Raw genomic sequence first — 25753 nt, 5'->3', positions numbered from 1 at the left:
AAAAATCACCAGTGACACTGGCCTGAGTATGGTGAACATGGTGATGCTTTGTGGAATAAGCTTTTTTCTTTGTTTCACCAACAAAAATTTCCACCAATACTTAGCTCATAACTAATGACACACAGAGGGTTGATAAGAAAACCAAGCAAGAATAATAAAAATCCAGTGATGTCATGGTTCTTTTTGAAAAGGTTCAGTCAGCTCTTTAATCTCAATCTTGTCACTGAACTTGGAAGTCAAGAAGTCAAAGTTTGCTCAGAGTAGCTGTTGATTTTCACTGAGATTGGCAGGCTCAGCCCCCTAGAGCTGAGCCCCCTGGGTCCCCTAGAGCTGAAGGTCTCACTAATTGGGTTCTCTACAGATCCCCAGGGTTAAAGTAGGAAACAAGAGTAAGGATGTATTGTACTATTGGTTTTGAACCTAATCAACCCTAAGAAGAGAACATTTAATGTGTAAATAAGAAAACTTAAAATGTTTCAATGTTTAGGAAAAAAACCAAAATTATGTTCATGTTATGATATTAATGTTTGGAGTTGGACTTAAACATGGCCAAGATTGAAGAAACGAATCTTTCCATCTGTTAAAATTTCTTCCCCAATTTAAGACTAAATAATTGTTTATGTCAACGGATACTGATTTTGAAGAAAAATGAACAAAGAATTTAAATTATTTATCTATCATAAATATCTAAGATAAATTATTTATCTATCAATAAAACAAAAAAACAACAAAAAAAGCTATATGAAACAAAAGACTACATTGATTCTATTATTGATTCTATTATTTGTCTAAAACCATATTGATTCTATTATTTGTCTAAAACACAATGCTATTTCAGAATTGCTACAAGTTCCTGCATTTTAAAATTATACAACATAGGGGTGCCTATGGCTCAGAGATGAGCGTCTACCTTCGGCTCAGGTCATGATCTCACAATCAGAGCTTACGTTGGGCTCTGTGCTGACAGTTCAGAGCCTGGAGCCTGCTTCAGATTCTCCCTCTCTCTCTGCCCCTCCCCCCAGTCACACTCTGTCTCCCACTGTCTCTCAAAAATGAATAAACGTTAAAAAATCTTTTTAATTAAAAAAGTTATACAACATAACTGGCCACCATAAAAATCATGATTAATACCACAAATATTAACAATCACCTACAACTTATTAAAAATAAGAAAATCAACATTAGAAAAATAGGTAATATATAAGAACAGGCAATGTAATTACAAATAGTCAAGATCTTAACATGTGAAAAGATACTTGATGTCACTAGCAGCCAAGAAAACACTAACATAAAAGGTATTCCAATTTTACTTATCAGAATGGCAAAAATTAAAATGATTGGTTATGGTCAATGCTCATGAGAGTAAAGAAAAACAGTCCTCCTATAATTTACAAACTTGTGGGCAAATGTTCCAGTCAAATTCATTAAAACTGAAATCTTGTCTCTTAGTAAAGAAAATCCATTAGCTAGATATATAAAAGAAGTAAGAATGTAAAGGTTTCATACTATTATTTACCCTAGAATTCATTACAATAGCAACATTCTAGAAACAAGCCAAGATCCATGAATAAGAAACAGTTGAAAATTATGGTTTTTTCATACTATGGACTCATATGCAGTTTTCAGGAAGATTAAACTACAATCATACATTGATTTTAAAGGATATCCATGATACATATTTTAAAAAGACATACAATAACATGTTATTTTTATAGAGCAAAATAAATACACACAAAATACCATACGTGCATATATATTTTTATAAGCAAAGAGAAAAGTACAAAAGAAACATGCCTGCTGCAAAGAGCGGTGTCAATAGATAATGCCTAGGAAGAAATGGGCAGAATTTTTCTTTACATACATCCATATCACTCAATTGATTCTCAGGATCATGAAACGTAGTCATTTGAATTACAGAATGTGAGCACATCATTAAACCTTCATATATAACTTTGGTATCTTCTGACGCTCTCACAGAAGTCAAGAAAGAATCTCCTATTTGAAGCATGAAATTTTGAAACAATTTCCAAGATGGGTGCTAGGTCAGATGTTAGAAAAACTTAGTTCTTTTGACACACAGCAATCCAATTTGTAATAAAAGAAATGAAGGAGAGCAGTAGGAAACTGTTATCTGTTTGTACATACAAATAAAAAAATATGTACTATGAACCCACCATAACGTTTTGGATCATAGTATTTTGTACTGAAACTTACTGATACTTTAGTATGAAGTTCTAAGGGAGAGCTACCTGAAACTCTCTTCTCTTAAAAACAGTGTTAAAACAGCATTCCAGTGGATCTCACTTATTATTAGCGTGAAACAAAAATAGAATTAAATCTAAATAATAATATTCCAGTGAAAAGACTTAATGTTTAAACATAGTTTTCAATCACTCAAGAGAGCACTAACCATGGTTTACTTCAATATCACTTCTCTTTACACAACAATTTTTTTAAGTTATGGTAGAGAGATTAGACTTTGATGAAAAAAAATACACATGAAGAATGCTAACCGCTGGCTTAAAAAGATCTTTTCCTACCTTCACATTATCTGGATGCAGCCCCCCAGGGTGCTTGTCCATGTACTGACATAAATCAGTGTGCTGGAAGAAAAAGGGGAAAATGTATTAACATCCCTCTGGCTATAACATGATGAATCAATATTTTTCTACTTCAAAGTCACTACTGCCTTCTGAACAAAGCAAATATAAAACAAGTGGGTGGATTTTTTCTTTGTATATAGCCGAATGCTTCTCCGCCCTCTCGTTTTTAACCACAATTGAATCATTACCTTTATCTTTAGGCTCTGTTTTGTATTACACATATCTGTGTATTAGAAGGTATCCATGTCCATAATTTAAGTGCCTAATTTCCTCCTCATTGAAAATATATTTTTTAGCAAAACAAAACAAAACAAAACTTAACTGTAAATATGGGTACCATACCTGAAAAAAACTAAACCAAAACACACATAACACACACTAAACCAATTACATTGCCAATTATCTTGTATTTTTCAAGTGGAAATGCAGGTTATGATTATTTATTTTGTATGAGATGAGAATACTACAAATACATCATTCTAGCAAAATTAATCACTATTTACTTAAAATTCTCATAACTATACTCATTAAAAAATAATTTTCAGGTTTCCAGAACTCCTGAATGTATCTGCCAAAATATATTTTTAAATGAATAGAAACACTTTCAAAATTATAAATTAAGACAAATATATCAGGTATAACTTTTTTTTAAGTTTTTATTTAAATTCCACTTAGTTAACATAGAGGGTAGTATTAGTCTCAGGTGTAGAGTTTAGTGATTCAACCTTTACATAAAACAGCCATGCTTATCACAGCATGTAACTTAAAAGGAATATTTCTAAGTAACATTTTTTGCTGTTACTCTTTTAAAAATATCCCCAGCTCAATTTGCCTACAACTGTATTTATTTTCATCTTAATGCTTCTTATGTTTATATAATGAATTATATAGAAATTTGAAAAAACATGTAGAGTTGCTATTCCAATTTTTCTTCTCTTATTAGAGGGTACTATAAGATTTATAACATTGAAACATTTTATCATTCTGGAAAAGCCACTGAACATGAGTATTAATGCCCTATTATCAAGCTTCAATTATTGAAGAATTTAGAGTTTATGTTATATTCAAGAATCTTGCTACAGTCATGGTAACAGGTCAGACTCCTTTATTGCATGCCAGGTTGGTACTGCTGAGGATACAGAACAAAATTTAGCATGCATTGATTATTCACTGTGCACTTCTTGAGCCTTTCTTGTGTTCCAGGCACTACACTAGTCACTAAAGACACAGAATTAAATTAAACAGTTGCAAAAAGAAAAAAACAAAAACAAAAGCAAAAGCAAAAAACCAAACAAACACAACACAAAACAAAAAAACCCAGGCATGCCGATAATTATAATAAAGTATGTTATATATTATTTTAAGAACAGTACTGGGTAATGTTTGAGGGCATAGTAAGGGGAATTTATTGTGGTGTAGAGACCTTGGAAAAGTCTCTCAAAGAAGTTACACTTGAATAGAGAATGAAAGAAGCCAACTGAAGGGCAACAGGACAGAAGAAATGCTCTTAGATATGTTCTAAGACAATATTGCCTTTATCTTAGACCACACCAAAGGTGTTTAGCTTCCAAATCAAAGTCAAACTCCATGAGGACAGAAACTATGTTTAATTTGGAAATTATTGCCTCTTTGGCCCAACAAAATGTCAAACACAGAGAAGAGCTTAATACAGGTGGAAATAGTTTTACATATAGTATAGCTTACTTAAAAAATACTCTAAAAGATAATTATGAGTTCCATGGAGCTTTTCCTGAGTGACTATATAAAAGTTTGATATCATGCATTTACCAAACTGAGGAATGAATTCTGGTTCCCAAATTGCCATTCTGTAACTCCATATTGTTAATTCCTCTCTCCTTTCGAATATGGCTAACACCTCCCTTAAAGAAGACTTCTGAAGAACAAATAAAATAGTACATGAGATAGGGGCACCTGGGTGGCTCAGCTGGTTGAGCGACTGACTTCAGCTCAGGTCATGATCTCACGGTTTGTGAGTTTGAGCCCCTCGTCGGACTCTGTGCTGACAGCTCAGAGCCTGGAGCCTGCTTCGGATTCTGTGTCTCCCTCTCTCTCTCTGCCCCTCCCCTACTCATGCTCTGTCTCTCCCTGTCTCAGAAATAAATAAATATTAAAAAAAAATAGTACATGAGAAAGTACTTTTCACCTATAAAATGATATACAAAAATAAGGTATCATTAAATATTGCCCATTATATAACAGAATCCACAGAGGAAGAACTGTATCTAATTTGTTCACTGCTTCACACACAACAAATGATAAATAGAAAGTATATCAATAATTATATATCCATGACATGTTAAAAATTCCTAATAAAAAATATAAAATCTCAGGCGCCTGGGTGGCTCAGTCAGTCGGGCATCTGACTTCTGCTCAGGTCATGATTTCACAGCTCATGAGTTTGAGCCCCGCATCAGGCTCCGTGCTGACAGCTTGGAGCCTGGAGCCTGCTTTGGATTCTGTCTCCCTCTCTCTCTCTGCTCCTCCCTCACTCATACTCTGTCTCTCTCTCCTTCAAAAATAAATAAACATTAAACATTTTTTTAAATGTAAAATCTCAGTTTACAAAACAAGAAAATCCAATTCATGTTATTTCCAAGATATAATCTAGAAACCATAAGCAACAAAAACTTTGAAAATAAAAAATGTTATATTTTATTTTATACTTCATACTTACATATTTATATTGTTATTTATACGGATAATATTAATAAAAAATAATAATCATATCAATGTAAATATCACACATAATAGAATTCAAGGAAAATGTATTAAACATTATGTACTTAACAACATGGCATACCAATATATACCAAAAGTTGGTAAAAATAAAAGAAGAAACTGATAATTTCACAAAATCTTCAGGGGCTTAGCTTACTTAATTCAAGGATCAACAAACAGAATTTACCAGAAAAAAAAAAGGAAGGTTATAAGGAATATGAATAACACAATTAAATAGTGTGTTTACTTTTGTGCCCAGTAAACTCATGCTACACGTTTTTTAAATAAGAATGGCACACTCAAAAACTTAATGTATTAGACACAGATAAAGACTTAAAAGTTAGAAAGCAGAAGTCATATTCTCTTCCCACAACTAAATAAAATTAACATCAAAATGTACTGTATTTCATCAACCCTATGACCTACAATTCTTTTTTATCTCTGACATTGGAACAATAGCATGAATCTCCTATTTTCCAGGCAGTATTTGGACTACAGTTGTCATTGCCTGTGTTAGAGCAAACTTTTTAGTTTGCTTTATTTGAGGAATTATTTGTAACTCTGATGGCATGGGTCATCAACAAGAAATGTAAGGACCATCTGAGGGTAAAATATGGAAGCATGAGATGTAACTGTTATCCTCGGATGGTCCTTACATTTCTTGTAAACCATTTATTAAAAAATTTCAGGTAAGATTTTATGAAAAGTGCCAAAATTAATATCTGTAGGGCTCTCTTAGTGGGCATGAAAAACTCTGATAAGAAAGCACTAAATCACAGTTTAATTGAGCATTTTTATCTTTCTTACTAGTACATCAAGGAATGTTTCTTCTAGTCAATGGGGTCTTAAGTTCCATGACAGCAGGGATAAAATAAAAATGGAGAAAATCAGTTAAAGGGAGAGAATAAGAAAAGGAGGAACAAAGAAAATCTATTTTTCTAGAAATTAAAAAAAATTTAAAAACCCCAAAATGTTTAAATTATTTAAAAATGAAAGACAGTGAGATACAACATAAATTTCAAAGCAATGGAAAATGGCCAGAGTATTACTGAACAGGGTCAGGGACATTTAAACCTTTGCCCAAAGCAATCTACATATTCAATGCAATCCCTATCAAAATAACACCAGCATTCTACACAGAGCTAAAAGGAACAATCCTAAAATTTATATGGAACCAGAAAAGACCCCGAACAGCCAAAGCAATGCAATCTACATATTCAACGCAATCCCTATCAAAATAACACCAGTATTCTTCACAGAGCTAAAAGGAACAATCCTAAAATTTATATGGAACCAAAAAATACCCCGAACAGCCAAAGCAATCTTGGAAAAGAAAACCAAAGCTAGAGGCATCACAATCCTAGACTTCAAGCTGTATTACAAAGCTGTAATCATCCAGACAGTATGTACTGGCACAAAAACAGACACTCAGATCAATGGAACAGAATAGAGAATCCAGAAATGGACCCACAAACGTATGGTCAACTCATCTTTGACAAAGCAGAAAAGAATATTCAATGGAATAAAGGCAATCTCTTCAGCAACCGGTGCTGGGAAAACTGGACGACGACATGCAGAAGAATGAACCTGGACCACTTTCTTATACCATATACAAAAATACTCAAAATGGATGAAAGACCTAAACCCAAGACAGGAAAAATCAAAATCCTTGAGGAGAAAGAAGGCAACAATCTCTTTGACCTTGGCCACAGTAACTTCTTATTCAACATGTCTCCGGAGGCAAGGGAAACAAAAGCAAAAATGAACTATTGGGACTTCATCAAACTAAAAAGCTTCTACACAGCAAAGGAAACAATCAGCAAAACTAAAAGGCAACTGACAGAATGGGAGAAGATATTTGCAAATGACATATCAGATAAAGGGTTAGTATCAAAAATCTATAAAGAACTTATCAAACTATGGGGCGCCTGGGTGGCGCAGTCGGTTAAGCGTCCGACTTCAGCCAGGTCACGATCTCGTGCTCCGTGAGTTCGAGCCCCGCGTCAGGTTCTGGGCTGATGGCTCGGAGCCTGGAGCCTGTTTCCGATTCTGTGTCTCCCTCTCTCTCTGCCCCTCCCGCCGTTCATGCTCTGTCTCTCTCTGTCCCAAAAATAAATAAACGTTGAAAAAAAAATTAATAAAAAAAAAGAACTTATCAAACTCAACACCCCCCAAAAAATTATCTAGTGAAGAAATGGACAAAATACATGAATTGACACTTCTCCAAAGAAGACATACAGATGGCCAACAGACACATGAAAAAATGCTCAACATCACTCATCATCCGGGAAATACAACATAAGTAAATCTATTAATGTGAACTTCTAAAATTAACAAAGAAGTGGAATGGTGTAGGGTACAAATTTTCACAGTATTATATATCTGACATTTAGATTTAATGCTAATTTTGTATAAATAAGATTTATTACATGCTGATTTTGCATAATAAATAAGACAAGGTTTCTGCTCTCATAAAGCTTATATTCTGTGGATTGTACATACTTGTGAATTATTTTAATTTTTTTCCAAAAGATATATTCAAGCTTGTTGCTTAAAATTTTAAAAATTCCACATGAGTGAAATCATACAGTATTTGTTTTTCTCTGACTTATTTTGGTTAGCATAATACTCTCTAGCTCCTTCCATGTAGTTGCAAATGGCCAACTATATCTCACAATAGATATATGTATCTTACAACTTCTTTATCCATTCATCAGTAGATGGAATTTAAGAAACAAAACATGAACATAGTGGGAAACAACAGAGAGAGGCAAATCATAAAACAGACTCTTACCTATGGAGAACGACCTGAGGGTTGCTGAAAGAAGGGTGGGTGGGAGGATGGGTAAAATAGGTGATGGGGATCAAGGATGAGCACTGGGTGTAATAAGTACATGATGAATCACTAAAATCTATACCTGAAACTAATATTATACTGTATGTTAACCAATGGGAATTTAAATAAAAACTTGGAATAAAAATAAATAAATAAAGCTAAAAAACAAACAAACAAACAAACCTATGAGGAAGGAAACATATCAGGAGTGGGGGCAAAATATTCCTGATCCTCAACATACACAGATATCCCTCTAAGTATATAACCAATGACATTAGCATTATGAATTGCAGGAAGGAGGCTTCTCCAAAATGAAATGTTGGGAAACTTTTTACATTTATTCATTTAAATTCAACTTAGTTAACATGCAGTGTAGTATTGGTTTCATAAAGAATTTTCCAAACCTTCTAAATTTCAAAACTCATATTTCCTTAGATGTATGGCATCAAAATGTGTGTGTGTCTGTATATATATCACATGCATATACACATGGCTGTCTAGCTGTATAACCTTGGGCAGGTTAGATAACCTCTATATATCAGAATCTTCTTGTGTATAATGAGAATTATCCTAATACACCTACCTCAAATGGATAATATGAAAATTAATGATTAAAAATCATAATGGTTTCAGAATACTACCCAGCACATAGTAGATGCTACAGATGGTGATGATGATGATGATGATGATGATGATGATGATGATTTTATGTGGTGTGTTTACAATAGTGGGGGTTTGGGGAGGATTACAATTAAAAATGGAATGATAAATACGGTCAGAAAACTGGAACTCCTAGGGGTAGCACTGCATCCTTATTATGTTCTTCCTGTCTATTTAACCAGACATTCCTATTCACACTCCACCATTCTCTACACACAGCCAGTGAGACTACATCCAGCCAATATGCAATGAACCTCAGACTGCTCTGGGTGATCAGGGGCAAGACTCTGCAGAATCTCGGATGGAAAAAGAAAGAAGAGATAGTACAAGGTACCACTTTGTACCTTAGCAAACTTCTGTTCTACCTCCATTAAAAATGGTTTATCCACGGGATACAGGTGTGCTGTTTCGAAGGGACACATGCACCCCCATGTTTATAGCAGCACTATCAACAATAGCCAAAGTATGGAAAGAGCCCAAATGTCCATCGATGGATGAATGGATAAAGAAAATGTGGTATATACATACAGTGGAGTATTACTCACAATCAAAAAGAATGAAATCTTGCCATTTGCAACTACGTGGATGGAACTGGAGGGTGTTATGCTAAGTGAAATTAGTCAGAGAAAGACACATATCATATGACTTCACTCATATGAGGACTTTAAGAGACAAAACAGATGAACGTAAGGGAACGGAAATAAAAATAATATAAAAACAGGGAGGGGGACAAAACAGAAGAGACTCATAAATATGGAGAACAAACTGAGGGTTGCTGGAGGGGTTATAGGAGGGGGGTGGGCTAAATGGGTAAGGGGCATTAAGGAATCTACTCCTGAAATCATTGTTTCACTATATGCTAATTTGGATGTAAATTTTAAAAAATAAAAAAGAAAATTTAAAAAAAAGAAAAAAGAAAAAATCGTTTCTTCTCTCTCTGCCTACCCCTCCCTCCCTCCCTCTTTCTGTTTTAATACATAATATCATGCTTGGATCTTCATTAGATGTGCCTAACTTACAAATTTCATTACATCTCTTCTTTCTCATTTCTCTCTTTAGTTCCACCCATTGGATTATAGGACTCTTATCTTTGCACTGGTCCAGAAATACAATACTAAAGTTAACAATAATGCTAGAAGGTACTTCTTTGTCATTCCATTTTTTAAAGTCATCCTAGGTTTAAAGAGAAGGCTCCTATGGCATATGACCAACAGATCAGTATCCCCTAATGAGACACGGATAATCTCAGATTCATCTGGCCTGATCTCGGGCTATTTCTTATTCTGATACTAAAAGAAGCAGGTCACTTAGACTAGATGCCTGGTGAATGAAGATCACACAAATTCCTCTTCACCCTCCCATCTCTATCTTGGCTCTTGGCTGACACTCCTCTTTCCCTCACTACGTTATGCCTCACCTCATGTTGCAGCACCTCCCTCTATTCAGTCCATCACTGCTGCTGTTCTTCAGGGTAATGCCTTTAGAAGCACTTGTGTTTGATAGGTGTATACCTGAATACCTAAGAACACTTCATCAATCTTCCATGTAGTGGATGGTTTTAAATGAAGCTACCAAGTATGGCTAGACTTACAGACCAAGCAGGAGACAGAGTGAGAGCAGAAAAGGCTCCAAAGGCTCAGTCCCCACACTAGCATATATTTCTTTCAAAATGAGTTTCCTCCTTCCTCACTGTCAACTACCCATCAGGTACCATTTACTTGGTTATTAACATAGGCGTCTCTGGGAAAACATAGCTGAAATCCTAACACCCTGAACAATAAATGCTCTCTGTAAAGGAGTTTGCCATTTTTGTAATTTGGGTTTTCCCATACTGATTTGATTACTTGGTGGCTGGATCACTTTAGAAGGCAGGAGAAAAATCTCCCTTTATAAAAAGGCAGGATATAGGAAGACCACAACAAATTGAAAGACTTTTTATTCATAAGCACTTTGACACAGTAGAGCCTCTATTAATTTCAATCATATGTAGACCTGGGAACTGCATCACTAGCAGCCATGAGATTTAAAGAGAAAGACATGAAAGAAAACTACAAAGATAAATTATGGATATAACAACCATTTCAAAACAGGCCCAAGTGGAGAAGAGACCTTTAAAAGAGGACAGGGAAGAGAGGCCAGCCAGAAGAAAAGACGAGAAACAAGCTAGAGTATGAAACTCAGCTCTTCATATTTTCCACTCTCCAGCCCTTACTCTGTTTGAAACTGACTTTGGCTCAGGAGAAAGCAGCACTATCCCTCCACTGAGATCCACTGGGAAAAAGGTTCTCTGGAAACCACAAACTCAGACACTTCTTGCACATGAAATGTTACCTATTCCAGGGCAGAAACAAGTACAAGTCAACTGTGAAGTAGGCTTCACCATTCGGTATGTGCTTACGTTTCTTTTTAAACAACATATTAGCCATGAAGTGGGGTCTTCCAATTGCTAGATTCTCAAATAATCAAGACATCAAGTCCTTCAGGGAAATTATGTTTTTGCATTAGCACTGGCTTTCAGACTGAGCTTTCCTCCTCAAAAAGGAATCCAAATAAAGCCCCTTCCCAAACACATGCATTTGTTTCCATTTTCCTATAATGTTAAGTATAGTGTCCACTATATTTGGCAGCTAATTTTGATGTTCTTCAGAAGCACTGCCAAAATATGACGTTGAAAATAGCACAACCCTATTTTTAGCACCTAGGCTAAAAATAAGGAAGTTTTTCCACGGGGATAACCAACAGAAATCCTCATTTTTAAGTTATGTTAAGTTTAGCCTCCACAGCCTTTGCTTCTGTTTCCTTTACTTTTCCATTTTAACAGTGAGAGGAGAGTCAGTGTATTTAAGACTGGTATAATTTTTACAACATTAAAAAAAAACCTACTTCACAAGAGTAAGAATATGAAAAGATTCCATAAGATAATGACAACTTCTGAATTTCTTTATTCTTCAGAGATAGGCTTACTTTATGTTTAAATGCCAAGGTTCAGCTATAGTTGCATTTTGAAATTAATGAAAATTTGATTTTATGAAACAAAAAAAAGTGAAAAGATGATAAAGAAAAAAGATGGGATTTGTTAACAACTAGTTGATAAACATGTGCAAGTTGGAAGCATAAAAATATAGATAGAGCTCTCCTCTCCCTGACTGTTGATTATTTACGAAGCTCTCTCATCCTCATCAGTCTGATTCTAGACACTCCAATTTCTTCCACGTAAGTGACTCATTATAAAGGACCTTTAAATAATACTGACTGGTAAGAGGTCACATTAAAAAAAACCCGCAAATTTCAAAGAACAAGAGCAATTATTTCCACTCTTTGGTGATAGTGCATGTGGTCCCCAAATTAATGGCTACAACAGTAACTGCCAGTGTGACCAAGAAAATGACTATGGCAGATGTTTATTTGTGATGCTTACTCTATTACTGGCTAATGTCACCTTCATTACCATTGTCCCGTATCTTAAACACACCACAGGCATTCTAACTAAAACCACACTTGAAGGGTAGCTGTGAACTTTGGTAGAACTCACTGTCATTTTAGTTTTTAATCTATTTCACCTGAAGCTCATTAACATCACGTAATTCACTGGGGAATAGTTGCTGCTGGAGGCAACTGAAGAAAACAGAGAAGTTGAGCCCTCCTTTCTTTTACAGCAATCAATGCCATTCTCCTCTAGCTATAATCTCTGTTTTAATCAGCCTACATTGCTGTAAGAATTAATACATCAAATTACTGAGCAGGTAGTTTCAAACTGCTCTGATATGAAGTCCACAGGTTTAAATTGACTTTGAAATTGCATTTTCTTCCCATTAAGCTTTATAGTACTCATCTATTTCATTCCCAAATCATAATTAATGAAATTTTAATGCTGCTAGTTCCAACATGTGAGTATCATTCATTAGTGGGAAAAAAATAAAAACATTAACCAACTTTACCTTTAAAACAAAATCACAGCCATTTAAGATGCTTTATAGAGGAAGTCAGTATATACCAACGGGGCCCATTTTTAAAACAGTGGTTAAAATATAAAACTGTCAGTATTCTCTCAAATGCTATTTAGCCTTTATGCTAATACACTGAAATCCCTTATCTTTAACTACAAAAAACAAGACATTCATGAACAAGTACAAAAGTGCTATCTCTTCCTTCTGAAGTAGAAATTCTAATTACTACTAGATTATTGTGCCTCAAGTTGCATCATGGGACACGGTATGACAAAAGAGGCAATATGGTCTTTCAATCTATTCCATCATCACCTAAGTTCTCAAGTAGAATACTCTCAAATATTCAATTGTTCCTGCACAGAATTATTTTACATATTACAAAGCATGTTTCTGGGTTATTTTTACTTGGTTTTGAGCCACTTAGGAGATGTTTTAAATTCTATCCAGTAAACCACACGTATTCCCTGGGGAGGGCAGAGATGGCTCACACACACAGTAGTTCAAACTACATAAAAATCCTCCCATAGCTATCACGGTGCTGTGGTTCATTCCTAATTAAGTTCCCTATTTAAAAAATCATACAATGCCTTCTCCTTCTCCTTTCTGGTCATAATAAACCTATATTGGACTTTGCTATCCCATAATTCTGCCTAACTGGTTTCAGTTGCCATTTCTGATTCCAAATTGCATGGGCAGCCCGAGGCTGGTAACTGGAATAGGAAGCATTTCCAACCACATTCCCATCATGTAAAACCAGCAACATGAAAGATCTTTTAAAACAAAAAACTTACTATTTGACTTCTAGCAATGACACTATGGATGGACAGATTATATAGCTCTATTCAGGCAGTAAGACTGTTGTGAGCCATTCTTCTCTGATAAAAAGAATGCAGACATTCATGCTCTAAGAAACAATTCAAGTGTCTGAAGTAGTTTCAATATTGTAATGGCCTATTCATACATGGAATAAATATCTATATCCATATCTCTAAATCTATAATTTATTTAGTTTATAAAACTTCTAGAATGTATACATTATTTTCCTCTTAAAATTAAATAAATTCAAAGTATAAATTTGGAAAGTTTCAAGAAACTTGGGGCAGAGGGGGTGAGATCTTCCAGAAGTAGAGCATTGTGGTTCTACAGAAGGATATGCTATTCCTGCATCAGAAGAATGTGTAAAATGTTTTCTCTTCCAACAGTAAAGGGAAGAGCTACCAGTATGGTTTATATGTCCTCTGGGAAACCATTCACAAGACTAAACCATATAATAAATTTTAATGGAATCAAATAGACACTTTAAAAAGATGTTCATATTATTTTGAAGCCAGTTTGATTTTCAAAAGGAAAAATAAAAAGCCAATGGGTATAAAGAATGGAATGCTCTGATCATCCAACATCCTCCAAACTTTGGGGAAAGAAAAAGAGGTTAACAAAGTGGGCCACATAAAATGTTTTGGAGTCAAAGCATGAGATCAAAGAGAAAAGAAGTGAAATAGTTTTCAGGAGTATCAGCTCTGAAAACACCTTCTGGAGCTGCCCTGCTAGAAATAGGGAGATGCTGAAATTATAGGATAAAAGCAACATGAGGGAGAAAAGTTAGAAACAGAGAACTAAAATGGAAAAGAGGACAGAAAAAGGGCAATAAAGAGGGAATGGAGGTAAAAGAATCAAAGGTTCAGGTCTGAGACCTTTGCTAGCTGCAAAGCAGGAAAAGGGATTTTTGTCTTAGTTTTTTTGTTTTTTAATAATATTGGTTCTAAGAGGTAAGAGTACTGATCATACCAGATGTATGGTTCAAAAAACTTTAGAAATTATACTGTAATAAGCTTCAGGTTCATGTTTTTCTAATTTTAAAAACAGTAATTCTGGAACACATAATTCAATGAAAATATTAAACAATTATAATTTGCTAAATTGTCACCTGACTTTTTGGCATAAGAAATGAAAATCAAATATACATTTTCCAAATCTTAGAATGAGTAAAGTATTATAAAATGTATTGTAACGAATAAAAGCTATTCACTATTTAGGAGCTCAGTGATGACTTTGAGGGAAATAAGAATGACAGTCAAATAAATGTGACTAATACTCTTCTTTTTCTTACCTAAAATGAAACATTTATAACCTTGTTCATATCACTTGATCCAGTAGTAAAAATATTAGGAGGTTTTCTCCCCTATGGAAACGCAGAGGGATATATTAGAAGTAATGCTATTAAGATTTTATAATGCAAAATACTTTGGAGTTCTTAAATGTGGTTCTTAAATATCTATTTATTTATGAAGCAAGGGTTGTGGGCTATAGAGTCTCAAATAGGGATACATAAAAAACCCTTGAATTAGACAAATGGTTTTAAAAATAAATGTATATTACAAAGGTAGAGCTCATTTAAATCTTCTTGGTTGGTGGAAATACACAGAGTATAAAAGGACAAAGCTTTCAGAGAAAGTCCTGGTAAACAATGAAGTATCTGAAATGTCTATTGGTTATATATGATAAGAAAGGCAATTTATATTGCTATTCTTGTAGCACACCTGAAGCATGCAACATTTGCGTGCTTATATAATTATTAAGCACAACTGTAATTATTTCAATATAGTACATAAAGGAGCAAAGTAATTTAGATTTCTCAAGCTCAGTGAGTACAAGAATCACACAAACATTATTTTTTAAATGCAAGTTTTTACCTGAAGACTATGATGCTCTGAAATGCAAGAAACTGAGGAGTAGTAAAATATATTGTTAAAAATCCTGAAAATTGTAAAAGCTTGGTTTCAAGTGGCTCTTTTATTTTTTTAATTATTTTTAATGTATTTATTTAAATTCAAGTTCGTTAACACACAGTGTAGCATTGGTTTCAGGAATAGAACCCAATGATTCATCATTTACATGTAACACCCAGTGCTCATTCTTAAAAGTGCCCTCCTTGGGGGCCTGGGTGGCTCCGTCGGTTAAGCGCCCACCTTCGGCTCAGGTCATGATCTCGCAGTCTGTGAGTTCGAACCCCGTGTCTGGCTCTATGCTGACAGCCCAGAGCCTGGAGCCTGCTTCGGATTCTATGTCTCCCTTTGCCTGCTCACACTCCATCTCTCCCTCTCAAAAATAAATAAACACTAAAAAAATTTTTTTAAAGTGCCCTCCTTAATGACCACCACCCATTTAGCCCATTCACCCACTCACCTTCCCTCCAAAACCCTCAGTTTGTTCTCTGTACTTAAGAGTCTCTAACGGTTTGCCTCCCTCTATTTATCTTATTTTTTCCTTGCCTTCTTCTATGTTCATCTGCTTTGTTTTCTTAAATCCCACATATAAGTGAAATCATGATATTTGTCTTTGACTGACTTTCATTATTTTTGATATTGCTCTTTTAATAGCAAAGAATAAGACCTCAGATCACCGAAGGAATGGGGGGAAATCCCAAATTCATGAATCCTCGTATTCTGAGCACTGCCAAAAGTTAAAATGGAACACAAATTCTAAAGTATTTCTTTTTTTCAGGATCTATAGCCAAAAGTCAAACTGCTGATTTATCTGTCATAAAAAAAATCTGTCAAAGATCCGATCATCATTTTATTTTTTTCATCTTTTTGGTACTGGCTTTGCTCAATTCATGGACGAAGAAAATGTGCTTAATTCTTTGCTATGCATAGCATGAAATTAAAGATACCCTAAAAAAGAACTTTTACTTTTTTTCTTAGTCATTATACACTTGCAGACTTGCCAGGATAATAACTTTCCCAGGAGCCTGACATATTTGGCAGATATAGTTGATGTTTTGAATATGAATCCTGAAACTTCAAGAAGCAAAGACCAACATTACTGCTCCTCATGATATGTTTTAAGCTTTTATGCCAAAATCTAGTTATGTATTCAGTGAATCAGAGCTAAAAATATCTTTTCAATCTCTTGACTTAGTGCAATTTGCCATAAAAGGGTTACTGGAAAGAAATTTCAAGAGAAAGAATAAACTCTCACCAAGTCTGTCTAGGTAGTGGTTTCCTGATGTTACGGTTGAAAACACCATTTGAAAGACAGTCTTAGCAAAATGTCAGGGAAGATAATGGTGCTCAAATTTAAAACAATTATGAAAAAAATCAGAAAATCATACTGGAAAAATTTTGGACAAAATATCTAAATGTTTACTTCCAAATAAATTAGCAGGAATTATCATACTCAACACAGGAAGGTGGTTATAATGATTTCTATCAAGAAAAACAGAGCAGAGGGGCGCCTGGGTGGCTCAGTCAGTTGAGTGTCCAACTTTGGCTGAGGTCATGAACTCGCAGGTTGTAGGTTCGAGCCCTGCATCCAGCTCTGTGCTGACAGCTCTGAACCTGAAGCCTTCTTCAGATTCTGTGTCTCCCTCTCTTTCTCTCTCTCTCTCTCTCTCTCTGCCTATCCCCAACTTGCACTCTGTCCCTCTCTCAAAAATAAATGAACATTAAAAAAAGAAGAAGAAAAACAGAGCAGAAACAATATATGACATGGAAGGTGACCACATTTGTCCTTGATCTTTGACACTATTTATGATATAAAAGCTCATGGTAAGCAAGGTGATTTAGTGCCCTCACTGATAAAACATGTGGCTTTTAAAAGTTAAAAGGCCAGAACCAAGTATTCAATAATTTGAATTTGTTTTATTAAGAATTATAAATTTATCCAAGATTTAAAATTATATCAAAGAAAAGCATGGGATTTTTATATTAAGACAAAGGGCACATGAATTTTAAAACGTGGATAAACACTGATACATAGCTACATTTATTGATTTGGGAAAATGGTAGAACTTCCGCAAGTTTTTTTAAAAGGTTAACAATAGCATATGCAGTATTTCAGTATAGTATACTTACAAATAAACATACACACACACACACACACACACACACACACACACACACAACATGATTCGGAGTATGAGTCATAAAAAAAAGTCTTGAAATATAACACACGATAGTAATGGCTTTCTCTGGGGTGGCTGGATACTAAGTAACTTGGGGTGTATCAGTCGGGATAGGACAGATTATATATGCTGCGATAATCACTTTTTCTCACAATTTACTGGCCAAAGAAATCCATATTACCAGACATAAGTTCAAACTGCAAAGGAAGTATGTCCTACAGGTATTGGGATCCAACTATACAGTATTCTACATGAGGCAAAAAATACTCAAACTTTCCCTCTGATAATATGGTAAGACTATTAAATACTTTAACTCCAGTGTAGTTAACACACAATGTTATGTTAGTTTCAGGTGTACAATATAGTGATCCAACACTTTCATACAACACCTGGTGCTTATCATTGCACTGAGTTTTAAAAGAACCTGTGTCAAGGATTTACTAACTTCAAAGGCATGATACAGTTTTATGAACTTAATTATTTCTCATCTAAAGTTACTTTTTCTAGAAATTTCTGCTATAATGTGTATTTTTTCCCCCTCTGAACATCTTTTGATTTTCTGATATAATGTCTGGTACACTTGGATACTTACGTCAGAACCCCATATTCAAACTGTAACTTCCCTAAAAGAGAACAAATCCCTGTTAAATTGAAGGGTTAATTTTTTTTAAGTAATCTTTATGGCTCTGTGTCATAGGCTGGGTTCTCCAGATAGAGTTTGGGGGTAATATGCTTATTATATAAAAGAAATATGTTTATTAGGTGGAAGGAAGGATCAGGAAGTAGGATTAGACAGAGGAAGTCAAAGTGTGATGCAGGCCAATAAAGCCTTGGCCAAGGTAGCATCAGAGCCATACTGCATTGAGCAGGAATGACCAGGTCTTTATATTCCCAACTCACACAGTCACTAGATGCAGGATGCTTGGAGGAAGACATGGCCTCATTTGAGATGGGTCTCTGCAGATCCAGGAGCTGCTGACAGGGGACTGTCATTAGGCATTAGGCACTGTCAGCAGGCATTCCAGTGACCATATTTCCTATCACTAGGAAGCAAGTCTTCCTTTAAAGGAGGATATAGACCCCATGTCTCTGAGTCTGTCATAGTCTGTAAGTGTGTTTAAATGAAAAACTTTAAAAAAACCTCTACATTTCTCTGTCTCTTTCTCTCTGTCTCTCTGTCTCTCTCTCTTTCACACACACACACACACACACACACACACACACACACACACGTCTGATGCATCTACTCTACAGAAATAACCATATCAATTTGGCAAAGATTTATAGAAATCCCACTGTAATTTTACTACGAGAACCAGCCCCTGCCTTCAGGGAGACTAGCTGCCCATTCATCTTACACGGATGTCATGATGACAAACAAGAATGATCATGTTGCCCTTTTTTACCCTTTACAAGATACAATCCAGTTCGTGGTATTTTTACATGGACTAAATCTTATTACAAATGAAACAAAACAAAACAAAAAAACCCCCAAAACCTTAGTCCTTTCTTTTCTTCTAATAAATATTGTTACTAATCATCTCTCCCCATGCCTCTTCTCCTTAGCATTGTTGACTTTCTATCCTATTGTTAGACTTAGATATCTTTTCTTAGTATACTTCCTAGAGTTCTAGCTAAGAACTACTCAAATTTTTATCTTTCCATTGATGCTTTTAACTCCATTATCCAAGTCAAAAGGGTAGAGTAATACAAGAAGGAAAAGAGAGAACCAACTTGATCTTCCAAATGTCCTTCATGATGGCTGAAATGAAAACTAATGACTGAGATCCAAAGAGCCTTAAAACAAAGATTGCATAATCAAGAGAAAAGGGAAAACCCAGAAGATGGAAAATTCTTACTTAGCAAATAGCTGCCATGACAAATTAGTTTCTCAGTTTCTGAATAAGCATCTGTTGGGGATTTATAACTGGACTTGTATCTGCCAGTGAGAAAAAAGTCACTCCCTTGAAGTTGGATCACTTCAACTTAGACCATTAAAAGAGTTCATTTTCTCAAAAGAAGGGTTTCTAATTATAAACAGCAATCAAAAACATAATGAGTGTGGCTAAACAAGTAAGCTATATGTTAATAACTAAATTTAAAAATCAGAACCTTTCACAATTGTTTATTTTCTTATACATACACTTACATTGTGAAAACGTGCTTATTGGCTTTAAAATATCAAATTGGGGCACCTGGGTGGCTTAGTCGGTTAAGTGTCCAACTTTGGCTCAAGTCATGATCTCACGGTTTGTGAGTTCAAGCCCTGCATCAGGCTCTGTGCTGTCAGTTCAGAGCCTGCAGCTTGCTTAAGATTCTGTGTCTCCCTCTCTCTTTGCCCCTCCCCCCACTCTTGCTCTGTCTCTGTCTCTCAAAAAATGAATAAATGTTAAAAAAAATAAAAAAATAAAATATTATCAAACGCATGAATGTATACTTATACAGTATATCAACATCCACGATCATCATAACAAATTATAACAAAAAACGAACAAACAAAATAATGACTAACTGACCAATTAACAAGCAAAAATACTTTCGGTCAAGACAGGACATCCTAATAAAGGAATACTCACACTTTACACACTGCTCATGTGCCTAAAATTTTACTGATAGGACAATAATCTAATAACAGTTAATTCAAATATCTTCACTTCTACCACTAGCCTTGTCACATTTGATAAACTCTGACAATTGATAAATAGTGAAGATTTATATGCTTTGCAAACATCAATGTGAAAAAAATTTAATTACACAGTGATTTACACAACGACAAGCTTGAACACATTTGTTCATATTAAACTTAGTAAGAACTTATGAGATTCCCAGGTAAAGATGGAAAACTGAACATACACACCTCCTTTGTACCCTCTTGAATCCCACACCAAATTTCAAAAGCTCCAAAACAGATGGTAGCATATTTAGCATAGAAAAACACAAACAAACAAACAAACAAACAAACAGATTATTTATTAAACTGGCAGAGGCAAAACCCTAGAAGCAGCCCTATCTGTACAACAGAACAACCAAAAGGCTCAGGGGTTAGTGGCACCAGGATGTGGGAATGAATGGAAGGTCTATACATGGAGGTCTACAATGTGAAAGACTGGTTGGCTGAAAGTCTTTCCAGTAGTTTTTTAATCTTTAGATCCCCTTCCCACTTGGCTTATGTATAAAACTGCCTCTCTCAATCCTAGAGAGGGTAAAACAAAGTGTCTAAACTGGAAAACACAACGAGTTAAGGACAGGGATACCATCCTGAAACAGGAAAATCACGTAAGGTCCTATACCCCACTCTGCTTCCAGAACATTGGCAGCTAGGCCTCTCTCCTCCAGGCAGGAGTTCAGAAGAATCTTCAGTGGGAATCTTTCAGCACTGCAGGAAAGATTCATACTAATATCAAAGATTTCACAACAACAGGGCTTAGTCAGTTCCTACAGTGAAATGAATGGGGAACCAGCCACCCACACACATGAAGCTCCCATCTTTAAGACTGTTACTGTACCACCTTTATTTTTTTTTTAATTTTTAATTTAATTTATTTTATTTTAGAGAGAGCAAGAGCAGGGAGAGAGAGAGAATTTTAAGCAAGTTCCATGCTCAGCATGGAGCCCAACACGGGGCTCAGTCCCACGACCATGGAATCATGACCTGAGCCGAAATCAAGAGTCAGATGCACAACCTCCTGAACCACCTAGGCACCCCACTGTACCACCTTTAATTTTGACCAGACAGCCAAGAGTCACCAGCTATCAAACCAAAGCTTCTCATATTGAAGACAGAGACCAGAATAAAGTGAAAGAAAAATAGTAATAGCTTGGTAGAAACAGAGAAAATACTGTTAGGAAAGCTTAAAAAGGCTATTAATGGGGCGCCTGGGTGGCTCAGTCGGTTACATGTCCGACTTCGGCTCAGGTCATGATCTCGCGGTCCGTGAGTTCAAGCCCTGCGTCGGGTTCTGTGCTGACAGCTCAGAGCCTAGAGCCTGTTTCAGATTCTGTGTCTCCCTCTCTCTCTGACACTCCCCCGTTCGTGCTGTGTCTCTGTCTCAAAAATAAATAAACATAAAAAAATTTTTTTAAAAAGGCTATTATTAATATTTTCAGGAGGTAAGAAAAGATACTGCCACCTTGAAACAAGATAAGGATATTACAAAATGGAATATTCTGAGAACAGAAAGCTATCTTAGAAATAATATTAAAATTTAAAACCCTCAACAGCACAGATGAAATACTAAGGTGAGAAAATGTCCCTTAAAGCTTGGCTGAAAGAAAAATAATTAGAAAATAGGAAAGAAAATACAAGAAAATTAGAAGAGCAACACAGGAGGTTCAACAGTTAAATAATGAAAGACCCAAAGAAGAAAGAGAAAATGAAGGGGCAAATCATAACAAAATAATTTACGATAATTTCTTGAAACGGAAAGACATATGTGCACTAAAAAAAGCTCACTGTCATTATTTGGGAGGGAAATTCAAACAAAATGACAATAAGAAACCACCAAATATCCACTTGTAATAAGAAAGACAATACCAAGTATTGTTGAGGTTGTGGGAAAACTGGAACCCCCAAACCCTGCTGGTCAGATTGTAAGATGGGGTATCCACTTTGAAAAATAGCTGGACAGTTTTTTAAAAACATACAGAGTCATCAGATGATTAATGTGGTACATTCACATCATGGAATATTACATAAAAAAGAATGAAGTACTGATACATGCTAAAACAGATGAGCATCAAAACATTATGCTAAGTGAAAGAAGCCTATCACAGAAAGTCACATATGAAGGATTCCATTTATATGAAATGTCCAGGAAAACCCAAAGAGACATGAAGTAGATTAGTGTTTTCCAGGGGTTGGAAAGGTAGAGATTTCAAAGGGACTGCTAATGAGTAGGGGGCTTCTGGGTAGGTTGATAAAATTTTCTTAAATTAGATCGTAATGATGGTCCCAAAATCTGTGAATATACTGAAAACAAACGAATTATACACACTGTAAAAGAGTGAATTCTGTTACGTGAATTATTTCTCAATAAAACTGTAAAAAACAAAAGAAGAAGAAGAAGAAGAAGAAGAAGAAGAAGAAGAAGAAGAAAAAGAAATAGGAGAAAGAGAGGAATGTAAAGACATGTTTCCAGATTGAAAAGGTGCAAATTAAAAGTTGTATGCTGGTCTATTTTTTTACTTCATTATGAAACTTTAGAACACTGCAAATAAAGAAAACTGTTTTAACAGAAATAGTGAAAATTAGGCAACAATAAAGCAACTGTAATGAAATTCTAATGAAATTATTTCCAACTAAGAATTCTGTATCTAGTCAAAATGTCAATCAAACATGAGTGCAGAATAAACACATTTTCAGAAATGCAACATCTCAAAAAAACAAAACAAAACAAACAAAACAAAAAACACAAATCTTCCATACACTCTTGTCCAGGAAGCTATTAGAAACTGTGTTCTCACAAAATAAAACAACATGAGATGGAGGGTGAAACATCTCCACCCCAGAAGAGAGTGGTAGGGCATCCCAAAAAACCAGAGAAGAGAGATGCATCAGGCAAGACTTGAAAAGGTCTTAAATTGATGGTAGAAATGAAAAATGGGAAATTATTATTAATTTCAGGGAAGCCTACATGCCTCAGCTACAAACAAGATTTATACTGCGGTGCCTGGGTGGCTCAATCGGTTGGGCGTCCGACTCTTGATTTTGTCTCAGGTCATGATCCCAGGGTCATGGGATTGAGCCCTGCATCAGGCTCCATGCTGAGCATGAAGCCTACTTGGGATTCTCTCTCTCTCTCTCTCTCTCTCTCTCTCTTTCTCTCTCTCTCTTTCTCCCTCTGCCCCTCTCCCCTCTTCATGCTCTCTCACTCTTTCTCTAAAATAATAAAAAAAATTATATTGGCATAATAATGTAAATGCCAAACTTCTGATCTTATCAAAATTATAATGGCCCTATACTGGAAGCATAAGATGATGGGAGAACGGCAAGACAGATGGGTTCACTTGTTGAAAATGGAATAATGAAAAAAAAACCCACTAAGTTCAGGTTTTCCACTGTAGGAGTCAATGGATGATGCCAAAAGGTGAATAACAAGAGGTGGTAATAAAAGAAAGTCTTACTAGATTTTCAGAGGAAAATCCACAAGGATCACCTAAAAGACTGGAAAGTAAAAACTGCTGTTTTTTATAGTAAACCATGAAACTAATTGACTCTTTATATGCATATGATGTATAACTCACATAAAAACAGTAGTCACATCAACAAAAATAATGATTCAAACCTGGAGTGGATTTCACCCCCTTTAACAAAGCACAAAACACATATTAGATTAAAACATTATATGATGTTAATTAAATATTCTTGAAATGCAAGAAATAATGGCAGCAACAACACCAACAAAATAAAATGAGGAGAAAATCCTAAGCGGTCATTATATTACAATGTATTTATCAAATTACTGATCCTGAACACTAGTGAGAAGCTGCAGACACTTCATATTGAATGATATAAAATAATGTATATTTTCTCACTGAGAGATAAATTTGCTAATAATTTTTTCTTCAACTACTTCCTGTTCTAATCAAACATAATGTGAAGGTAACTGGAATTATTGATCTTGGGTACCTTCATCAGATGGCAACTTCAGTACCTTAGCTGGAATGTTACTCTACTCTCTCTGAGTCGACCATTATTGTCAGTCTTATTACATCTAATGCATCAGTCTCCTGCCTCCGCCTGCCCCCGAAACATGTTCAGTTTTTTCAAGATTATTGTTTTCTTAAGAAAAACTGAAGTAATTCCTGTGAGGAAAAAAAATCCAAAAAAGTAATATGCAAAATACGTTCTTTCCTTTTCAAAGGAATTATCTTTTTATTTCTGTTCTTACTTTCCCTATGCTCTCCTTCCAACAGTAAAGTCTCTTTTTCAGTGTACTCTTTAAAAAATTAAAAAGCCCATAGACGTGAAGTGAGTTCTCATAAAAGCAGTCACATCTATAGAAAGGTACTCATAACTGTATGTTCTTGTGGATAACCAGGCTTTTACTATAGCAACAATTCGAGACCGCATACACTTCCATCTTAAATCGTGCAAATTAAAATACTAAACTATGATTAGGACTTCCTAATATGGATGGCAACGATATGAAATGAAACTAGAACACAGAGAAGAGAGGTATGATATCAACTGAAAAAATAAACTAAAATCCCAGCACCCAACATGATAGTGAAAAAACATAGTGGAAAATGACTCAAAAAGATCGGGATTCTTTGTGACATGAGAAAAAGCCATTAGGGTAAAGGACAGAAAAGAAGTTATTGACTTTGTCCTACCAATTAGACAAAATGAGAAGTTTATAACGGAGCACTGATTGAAAGCAAGCTTGTTTCATTTTCCTTTCTTTAGTTCATCCTTATGCTTCAGAATTCTTCTATCTTACACCGCCTGCACGTTCAGTCATCCACAATGTTTACATCTGTTCATGTTCACTGCTCAGATCTGAATGACAACTCACCCCTCTTCGGAATATAAGATCACAGTATGACACTGCATAACCAGTTCTCCATACATGAAACTAAAACATTCTTGAAATTCTTCCATAAAAAAAGTCCATGAGTCAAATTTGGTTTTCTTACTGTTTTCCCTAAAACACAAATGTGTTCCAGTCCCACAATACAGGAAGATCTGTGACAGCAACTTATTACCCAAATGGCACACAGACACTATCTAGCCTAAGATCACAGTCCTTGACAAGACTTCAGCCTCATTAAAAGCAACGGATATATATTTGTATCTCTAGAGCTCAAGGATAATCCCTGGAAGACAGTTCTTACATGTTGGAGGAGAAAAATGAATGAAGGAATGAAGGAACGAATGAATGAATGAATAAGTGAATGCTCATAACAAGTTGTGTTTCTCCTTCCAAAAATTATGCCAAATGAAATGAGTTCACATAACAGTTGCAAAAACTTGGTCAATCCTTTGCTATATAAAGTTTAAGCCACTTGGATCCACACTTCACACAGAAGATGGTATTATGTAGTCACTGGAAAGGGCATACAT

The 25753-nt window shown here is 35.2% G+C and overlaps 1 protein-coding gene across 9 annotated transcripts in view; it reads right to left on the bottom strand.

Annotated features, from left to right (window-relative positions):
• CDK14 (cyclin dependent kinase 14) overlaps nucleotides 1-25753 on the bottom strand; it is a 704495-nt gene that overhangs the window by 369339 nt on the left and 309403 nt on the right. For all 9 annotated transcript variants that reach the window (XR_007146446.1, XM_047830949.1, XM_047830989.1 and 6 more), the window contains one exon: nucleotides 2541-2603. Coding sequence is in view for 8 of the 9 variants with exons in the window: in XM_047830949.1 (XP_047686905.1) it covers nucleotides 2541-2603 (63 nt within the window). In the remaining variant the exon portion in view is untranslated. The remainder of the gene's footprint in view (nucleotides 1-2540; nucleotides 2604-25753) is intronic.

Source organism: Prionailurus viverrinus, chromosome A2, assembly GCF_022837055.1.
Source record: "Prionailurus viverrinus isolate Anna chromosome A2, UM_Priviv_1.0, whole genome shotgun sequence".
In the NCBI taxonomy this organism is placed as follows: domain Eukaryota; kingdom Metazoa; phylum Chordata; class Mammalia; order Carnivora; family Felidae; genus Prionailurus; species Prionailurus viverrinus.
The sequence above is the reverse complement of the archived record's forward strand: the minus strand, read 5'-3'. Positions and strand labels throughout refer to the sequence as shown.